The following is a 9,337-nucleotide window of genomic DNA, read 5'->3' as shown; positions in this document are numbered from 1 at the left end:
TATCCGTACTGAAGCATCCATATCTCCCTGCTTCCGAATTCGGTTATTTTGTTTCCGCCGACACTGGCTTCAAAATATTTCGTAAACGTTGCGAAGCACGAGAACGAACGATTGTAAAATATCTCCTGCTTTTCATCTCTCCTTTTTGATGTCGCGTCTAACCGGCTCGACCTCGGTTTTCAAGTATGTTCGAGCACTGGATCCGATAAACAGGACCGCTCCTCCTCGACAGACGTTTAATTCTTCCAAAGTTTTTTCGGTTCGCAGCTTGAGTGCTAAAAGTGACTGTTTTCTCAAAGCATACTTTGCCTGTCTCTTTCACTGATTCATTAGGGGAATGTTAGCATTTAATTGGGCAATAATTGCACCTGCACATTAGTTGTCTCCCGTCATTAAAGCTGGTTAATTAGCCTCATTAAGGGAGCAGGCGGAGGGTGTAAGTGGGAACAGATGACTTCAGTAAGCAGAAATCATGATTGGAGATGAATTTTAAATGTCCTTCCCTTGGTTTCTCTGCAACAGGAGCCGGTGGGCGGCCCAGGGGGCCGCAGAAGTTCTGCAGTCTGGATGTGGATGAAGAAAAACACTTAAGTGAGTCGTTTTCCATATCTAACTCCATCTCTTAGGAAATTCAGCTAACAATGTACTGATTAAAAGGTTGATAATCAGTACAGTGTTGAAAGTGGAAGACTTATCCTCACAACCTAGTCAAATATTCCTCTCTGTTTAAATCTAATCCTAAATTAAGAGCAGATGAAAAGATTTAAATGGTTTAAGGAAGCAAGTTTGACCTATTCTTGCGGTTCATCGATGTAGATTATTAAAAAAACGAGTTATTTTTAAGCTCCAAAAGAATGTGAGAGTCTGCAACGGATGTACAGTAATAGCCTTGATTTCTGCCCCCTTCTGCTTTTTTCCTCATCCTATCAATAAGATCCTGTTACATGTTTTCCACTTGATTGTTGCCTTTGAGCTAGTGCACAATCTACAGTATCCTCAGAGTCTATAGGGGGCATGGTCAGGAAGTTAACACCGTGCCCGGGGCGACGATTTCTAGACAGGCAGCGCAGAGGAATAGTGAAGGTTGTTGACAACTCTGAAATCGGAGTGTGATGATTCAGTCTGCTGAGGATTATAAGCTCTCACTCTCCAACACGATGCCTGCGTGGAGTTTTAAAGCATCGTTTCAGGTTGCAGGTTATGTTCTGTTTCGTGGTGAAGGCATTTTCTTCAAATCTGTTACTGAACGTTGGCCATGTGGAAGAATAGGGCACGAAATGGGTCACTGGTCAAAGACAACCAAAGGCCACAATTGTTCCAATAAGACAAAAATGCTGTAGTGCAACTGAATCTAGCTGAAATTATACGAAGTACAAAGTACACAAAGATGGCTCGCAGTCTTTATAGGTTTCCAATGCACCTGAGGCTATCGGTGCCGCTTATTCTTTTAACATTATTCGCCTGCATTGTAATTGTTAGTGTTTGCAATTGACTTTTAGAAGATAACAATGTCAGTCCAGTAACAAAGAGATGAATTAGTTCTTGGACAGAAGTTACTCTCTCTCTTTTGTTGCTACCTGTACATCTTCCACCGAAGTTCCTATGAAACCGCTTCTGGAGAAGAACAATGAAAGCCGCGTCTTCAAGGCTGAAACATTGTGTGGTGCAACTTGATGAGACGATGCAACAACCACAATACAAACTGCTGTCATTAGGTCATTCATTTATGTTCAGTGCCATTGAGGGACTGCTGTTTGAGGATACAGGTTTAACAAAGAAAAAATATGAGTTGCTTTTGCCTGTCTGTTCTCTCTCTTTTAACTCCTGAGCACCAAATGGAGTAACTTGACAAGCTTTTACTGCAGGATGTTATAAATGAGAATTTACACTGATTTCCATCAGCTTTGGCAACTGGTTGATATGATGTTTTGTTTTGGTAGTTTGCAGTTGTTCTTTAGTAAGGGTGCATAATGAAACATACTGGAAATAAACACAAAATCTGGATTCCCAGGAAAATTTACTCTTTTTTTTTTTTTTTTCTTCTGGAAACTGTATAAATACCTAAACAATGGATATATAGAATGTATTGCTACAAGTTTAGTGTACAATTTTTTTAACAAGGCAATTTGCAAAGTGTCACAGCTAAAAATTCATAGCTAAAATTTTTTAAACCGTATTCATTTCGTTTAATTGTTAAATGTTTTAGACTAACAGCTTAGGATGGTATCATTCAATCCAGTTACAAAGAGAGATGAAAGAATCTCTAAATTTTACATTTACAAGGTCCTGCATGGAAGGCTTTGTAAGTTACTCTCTCTGGACATCACAGGTTCGTGTAGCATGGACGTTAAAGAAAACCGCAACCTGGACAACCTCTCCTCCAAAGAAGCGCTGGGGGAGGGGCCTTACTTAACCAATGGAAACGCTCGGGGGTTGAGCAGGAAACGCCCTCTGGAGGATGGCAACAAAGGCCACGGGCATTCTAAGTTCCGGCCCAAGAAGCGCAGGAAACCACAAGGGCCGGTCTTGCCGAAAAACGCTCTCATGCAACTGAACGAAATCAAACCGGGACTGCAGTACAAACTTCTGTCTCAGACGGGGCCCGTACACGCACCCGTGTTCGTCATGAACGTTGAGGTCAACGGACAGTTGTTTGAGGGCTCGGGCCCGACGAAGAAGAAAGCCAAACTGAATGCGGCCGAAAAAGCGCTGCGCTCTTTCGTTCAGTTTCCCAATGCATCCGAAGCTCATCTCGCGATGGGCCGCACGCTTACTGTTAACGCAGACTTCACCTCAGATCAAGCAGATTTCCCAGACATGCTATTTAACGGATTTGAGACGCCCGCGCCGCCTGAAGACACCTTCTACTTGAGTCTCGGCAGCAATGGGTCTCTCTGCTCCTTAAACGAATACCCTTTGCCCGTGGCGCTGAAAAACAGCAACAGGTCGCATCCTCCTCCCCCCCTACCCCCTGTGCTCACGACTCCCCCTACAGGCAGTGGCAAAAACGCTGTGATGATCCTAAATGAGCTTCGGCCTGGACTGAAGTACGAGTTTGTGGCCGAGAGCGGTGAAAGCCATGCCAAGAACTTTATAATGGCGGTTACTGTAGACGCTCAGATGTTCCAAGGTTCGGGACGGAATAAAAAGCTGGCGAAAGCGAGGGCGGCCCAAGCGGCTCTGTCAGGACTGTTTAACATGCAGCTGGACCAGACGCCATCCCGACAGCCAATCCCAAGAGAGGGACTTCAGCTGCACCTGCCTCAGGTGAGAACTGCTCGCCCCATCTTTTATTAGAGTGGTCATTTACACTCATTCTTTCCCTTTGCCATAAAAATATATCATTTATTTCCCCTCAACTTATTTCCACCAGAACGTTAACACTGGGTGCCATTGTGTAAGTGATCACTGTTCGGTCAGAATTGCCTCATGGTGGGCTAAGTTTAGACTACGATGAACATAACCGACTACGCTATAAATGAATTAGTTTAATTTCTATACGACCCCATACATAGGACTTCTGTCTTGCATTTTATCAAGCTTGATATTGAAAAAGCAATTTTAATGCGATTAAATGCTATGCTTCGGTAGCTTTGCTTAACCATCATTTGTCCTTTATAAAGCTCCTGCCAGTCTTCATTTAACAATTTTAATTAAATCAGAACCTACACACGAACGTTTCAGTTGGATTTCAAGTGAACTCAAGCATTAAACCTTTAATCGGTGCGCCAGTGTACACGGCATTATTTACACATTAGTTAATCCTGTTCATAATCCCTCCCATTCCCCCTTGATAACAACCGAAGAGAATAAACAGAATCTTAATTAAAATCAGATACAGGAGCCCTTCTCAAACACGAAAACACATCGCTCTCACCTCTCTGTCTAAAGAGATCTTTCAGTAAAAGGTCTGTGTCAGTCAAGCGGTTCATTTCTTTTGTGTTTGAGCATTTGCCATTTTGTCAGCCATTTTCAAACGGATGCGTGGAATTTATTCCATAACGCTGTGGTCTTTTAGCAGTTTAATTGTTGCTGATTAGCTTAATGACATGTAAGCGCTGTATGCAGAGGTTTGTACGGTTTACGTTGTGGGTTCCTTAGGTCCTTGCAGACGCTGTCTCTCATTTAGTTGTGGAAAAGTTCAGTGAGCTGACGGATAACTTTACGTCTCCACATGCACGGCGGAAAGTCCTCGCGGGTGTTGTCATGACAACTGGTAAGCGCTATGCGTGCTTATAACTGGAATGTTGAACCCGGGAAAATGTCCAATTTGGCTGAATCGCATTGACCGTTTTATCAGGTACGGATGTGAAGGATGCCCAGGTGATTTGCGTCACCACAGGAACCAAATGTATAAATGGGGAGTACATGAGTGATCGAGGACTGGCCCTCAACGACTGCCATGCTGAGATCATCGCGCGTCGCTCCCTCATCAGATACCTGTACGGTCAGCTGGAATACTTTCTCAGGTGATACACGTACATATATTGCAATTATACATTTTCATTAGAATAATATGTTTATTTTACATAATGTCTTACATGCATACAGGTATATTGAATGTAGAGATCATAAGACTGTAAAATTAGAATAACAAAGTGAAAAGTAGTCAGTCGTTTAGCTATGTCTTAAGTAAAAAAAAAATGGCAATGGATAATGTGACTTAATAGAAATAAAGAGATGATGGAAACTAGAGGCCCTAGAACAGATCCCTGAGGAACACCATTAATATCAAATTGATACTAATATATAATTTCCATGCTGTTATTACCATATATATATATATACTGTGTGTGTGTATGTATATGTATAGGTATATATATATATATATATATATATATATATATATATATATATATATCAGTACTGTGCAAAAGTTTTAGGCAGGTGTGAAAAAAATGCTGTAAACAAACAGTGCTTTCAAAAATGTAAGTGTAAAATATTTATTTTCATAAATGAACAAAATACAGTGAATGAACAAAAGAGAAATCTAAATCAAATCTATATTTGGTGTGACCACCCTTTGCCTTCAAATAACTAATTAGTAAATAATAAAAATATGTAATATTATTTGAGTGGTGAAAATACTCTGATCGTCCCTTTTAAAAATGGACAGATCATTCACAAGAAGAATTTTTTTCGGATCAATTTCTCAGATGCCCGTTAGCATGAATTGATAGGGACATGGATATGTGTGCGTAATCAATTAGACATGGCCTTTATTTGCTGTGAAATTATAAATGACAGATTTGATGACATGGGTGTCAGGCCAAGGACCTATTTTCAATTATAGACATTTCAAAGCCCTTTTACTGGTCTCTGTTGACATCACAGATCTCACAAGTTTGTGTGTGTGTGTGTGTGTGTGTGTGTGTGTGTGTTTTCTATTTAGCGAGAGCACTGAGGAGCGTGAGAAATCCATATTCAGATGGTGTAGCGAACATGGCTACCGGCTAAAAGAGGATATTCAGTTCCATCTGTATATCAGCACGTCGCCCTGCGGAGATGCCCGGATCTTCTCCCCTCATGAGGCTGGTGCCGAGGGTATAAAAAATTATGATGGATGGATTTGCTCATTTGGTTGTCGTACGGCACAGCAAAATATGGACCAGTTTTTAAAATGCTGTAAACTAAATTCCAGCTCGTTCTTTCCAGACCAGGGCGACCGGCATCCAAACCGCAAGGCTCGCGGACAACTACGAACCAAGATTGAGTCTGGAGAAGGTACGATACCCGTTCGTACGAGTAACACCATCCAGACCTGGGATGGAGTGTTGCAGGGAGAACGACTGCTAACAATGTCGTGTAGTGACAAGATCGCCAGGTATGATTGACAATATTGTTTCCATACAATGTTAGTATTCTCAATTGCCTCTCTCATAATTAATTTGCAAATTTAGCATATTGTATTTGGTGCAGAATTCTAAATAGGGATCAATGATTGTTTTATTGTACCAGGAGCGTAATTGATATCTAGTCATGTTTTATGCTAAAACAGACTTTTTTCCTTTTCTTCTTGGAAAAAAGTTCGGCTTTGATAATTGATGATTCTTTTTGAGGGGAAAAAAAATCCGGCTGACATCAGGTGGCCCACCTTTGTGGTGACACCTCTCCTTCATCCGCTCGATGTCAAATGCTTTCTATGACTGTGTTATTTTTTCCCCGTGCCCCTCCCCCCACCTTAAATGAGCCTCGTTAGCATTCCGTTGCCTGGCACTCAGAAAGCAGCTGATTGGCTGTCTTCTTGGCTCTGAAACCCCAATCACTTCAGCTCTCTCCAGAGCGGGGGGCTCCCTGGAGCAGGGGCATTTGGCCCCTGATTAGGGCTCTGATTATGGTCTCCAAAAAACAGCCGTCCTGCTGAGGGAAGCCTACTGCCGCAAACACGTTCGCGTGCCTCGCACTGGATGCCGAGAAATCCACTCCAGTTAAACGCGGTCGTTATCATCCAGCTGTGAGCTGAGGCTTTTTGAGAGCATGGATCTGATGCATCACCTTTAGAAAAAAATTATTCTGAAGACTTCGGAGAAATCGCAGTGATTGAGATTATAGATCCCAGGTGTTATTTTTCCGATCATATCAATGGTCGCCGTAAATATGACTGTGCGAGTGCACTCTCTTGATATCAGGATGTTGTTTTATTCCTTCATGGTGCTGTGGCATAAGTATCGTGCTGTACGTCCGCAGGGGGGCGAATACTTTGCACGCAACCAATGGCTTTGTTTACTTCAGTCAACCAGGTGCACACCTGCACTTTTCAAAAACATCTGCGGTTTTCTTTCTGTATTTGTAGATGGAACATCATCGGAGTGCAGGGGTCTCTTCTGAGTTACTTTACAGAACCCATCTATTTCTCCAGTTTAATTTTGGGAAGTCTGTACCATGCCGACCATCTTTCCAGAGCCATGTATCAGCGCATTGCTGACATGGACGATCTGCCCAAGCCATTCGCCCTCAACAGACCTCTTCTTAGTGGTAAAACATCTCAAATAAAAATGATCGATTCTATCGGTTCTCTCAGCTCTTTGCCCAACCATGTCTGTTTTCTCCCTCCTCTACAGGTATCAGTAACACCGAAGCAAGGCAACCTGGAAAAGCTCCCAACTTCAGCGTCAATTGGACAGTAGGAGATCAGGGGTTGGAGATCATTAACGCCACCACAGGAAAAGATGATCTTGGAAGACCATCTCATCTCAGTAAACATGCCCTCTACAGTCGCTGGGTCTGTCTACATGCCAAGGTAAAGCATTTCTAGATAGATGATAGACGAACCCAAACAATCAAGGTTTCATTTTTAGCAAATATGGCAATTTTGTGTATTAACAAGCAAATATTCTCTCAGCTCGGCGAGAGTCTGCGGATCCAAGGATCTCGGCCAGGCTCCTACCACGAGGCAAAACAAGCGGCAGTGGAGTATCACACGGCCAAACAGACTCTCTTCAAAGCTTTCTACAAAGCGGGACTTGGAGCGTGGGTTGAAAAACCCATTGAACAAGACCAGTTTTCCCTTACCTCTTAAGATAAACCAAGAGAAAGGGATTGTCGGCAAGAGATCTTTTGTACATTTACACGGAATGCCAGGTTTTAATCTAGCCTCCATAGCTGTTTTTTTCTGTTATAACTGAGAGCTGCTTGGTTTCTTTTATCTGTAAAAAAAAAAACAACACTGTTGTGTTTATTTAAAAAATGGAAGTCGGCTGAAACCTTGTGCTAAACCCACATATTCAAGGTGGCTTGCACAGTTAATCACGTCGACTATAATACTGGCTTAATTTTACCTCAAAAAGATTTTAAGTTACATCATAGGTAGTGGATCACTGTTTTCATTCCAATTAAATAATGTAAAGACTTTAATTTCACCAAGGACGTTCCCCACATAAAGTTTTTCTCTCAGGACAGAAGACCAATCTATATTAGGCTTGCTATAAACCGGCAGCTTGGTTGCACAAAACCACACAATATTGTGGAAACAATTACAATACAAAACGTACGTTCTGACACAGGTCTCTGTTAAATACAACATCTTCTGATATTTGGTACTTCTAGCCATTACCAATGGTGGTACTGCACTTTCTGACGCGTTTTTAAATACCCTTACATGAAACAACCTATAATGGAATTGAATTGTTTTATTCTTTAGCGTCTTTTCAACGTTTAGTTTACTTAAGGTGCTTAAATAACAGTCAAGCTGCGATAACTGTAATTAAGTGCTATTAATCAACAAGCCGGAGATGTTTTATTCAATGCATGAATTTTGTAATGGCCAGCTTTTTCACCTCCATTCTGTTCAAAAGGACATAATTAGCTGTTCAAATAATCAGCCGATGTCTGATCATTCAAAAAGTTACAAATACAGGCCAATAGCAGTAATTGACCAATATGTGTAGCTAAAAATAAAATGACCCAACAAAGCTCAGCCCGGTTTTGGGTAAAGTCAAAACCCAATGTTTTTTTGTTCCTTCGTTTGTCAATACTTGTAAAATGTATTTTTATGTACGTTTTTTTTTTGTTTGTTTGTTTGTCTAAAACCACATTTCCACTTTATTGTAAATGTGACCGTTTCGTTTACTGATTTTATCGACCAATTTCTTGTTTAATGTTAAGAACGTGATGCCATTTTATTGAAAACAATAAAAGACTGAACTTCATCCGAGTTTATCAAATTGAGATTGGGGACCATTTGTAGCGTTTAAAGACAAAAAAGTGGTGCAGCTATTGTAATGATGTAATTTACAATGTAACAGATTTTACAAAAATGACATTTATTACTTAGGTCATGTCTCGAAAGGTGGTTTTATGTGCATTTGTGTCCCTGTTTGCATGTGTTCATGAAGTACACAAGACCGTAGGGCGTCTCATTCATCATTTTACGTTTTAATAGGGTGCTTCTTAGCGCTTTTGCAAAGCACTGAAGTCAACTTTACAGTGGGTTTCAACCCAAGGGTCTATGCTGTATTACGTCACCAAAGCGTTGAGTCCTCAATGGACTAAGAGCAACCTTTGAGACCAAGCCTTTATTATTTAGTTTGTCTCGGCTCAGTGGGAGCTCTAGAATCAATGTAAACTCTAGAACTCAACCCAGTTACGTCAAGAACATGTCCTGAAAAATTCCCATAATGCCACTGTGTTCTGCGATGCAGGATGCTCTTTGTTGTCTGAACTAAAGTCCCGCATGGATTCGGTTTGAACCGGTTCTGCCGGGCCAGAAATGCTTTAAATGCTGCATCTAAGCAAAGGCTCAAAAGATTTTACAAGAGGGGAAAAATACAAAAGAAACTGTACTGTAAGAAAATAAAATGACCACAGGCTTTGTGGTTGATCGGTCTCAGTTTTCGGT

The 9,337-nt window shown here is 41.3% G+C and overlaps 1 protein-coding gene across 5 annotated transcripts in view; it reads left to right on the top strand.

Moving 5' to 3' along the window:
- Positions 1-9,328, top strand: part of adarb1a (adenosine deaminase RNA specific B1a) — a 26,011-nt gene extending 16,683 nt beyond the window's left edge. For 3 of the 5 annotated variants that reach the window (XM_043223466.1, XM_043223467.1, XM_043223464.1), the window contains 8 exons: positions 523-591; positions 2,330-3,267; positions 4,102-4,216; positions 4,301-4,469; positions 5,393-5,824; positions 6,794-6,975; positions 7,062-7,240; positions 7,343-9,328. In XM_043223466.1, the coding sequence (XP_043079401.1) occupies positions 523-591; positions 2,330-3,267; positions 4,102-4,216; positions 4,301-4,469; positions 5,393-5,824; positions 6,794-6,975; positions 7,062-7,240; positions 7,343-7,519 (2,261 nt within the window). In that variant the 3' untranslated portion in view covers positions 7,520-9,328. Of the gene's footprint in view, positions 1-522; positions 592-2,282; positions 3,268-4,101; positions 4,217-4,300; positions 4,470-5,392; positions 5,825-6,793; positions 6,976-7,061; positions 7,241-7,342 lie in introns of all 5 variants that reach the window. The other 2 variants (XM_043223468.1, XM_043223465.1) reach the window with 2 other exon arrangements.
- The last annotated feature ends 9 nt before the right edge of the window (positions 9,329-9,337 follow it).

Source organism: Puntigrus tetrazona, chromosome 22, assembly GCF_018831695.1.
Source record: "Puntigrus tetrazona isolate hp1 chromosome 22, ASM1883169v1, whole genome shotgun sequence".
Lineage (NCBI taxonomy): Eukaryota > Metazoa > Chordata > Actinopteri > Cypriniformes > Cyprinidae > Puntigrus > Puntigrus tetrazona.
The sequence above is the reverse complement of the archived record's forward strand: the minus strand, read 5'-3'. Positions and strand labels throughout refer to the sequence as shown.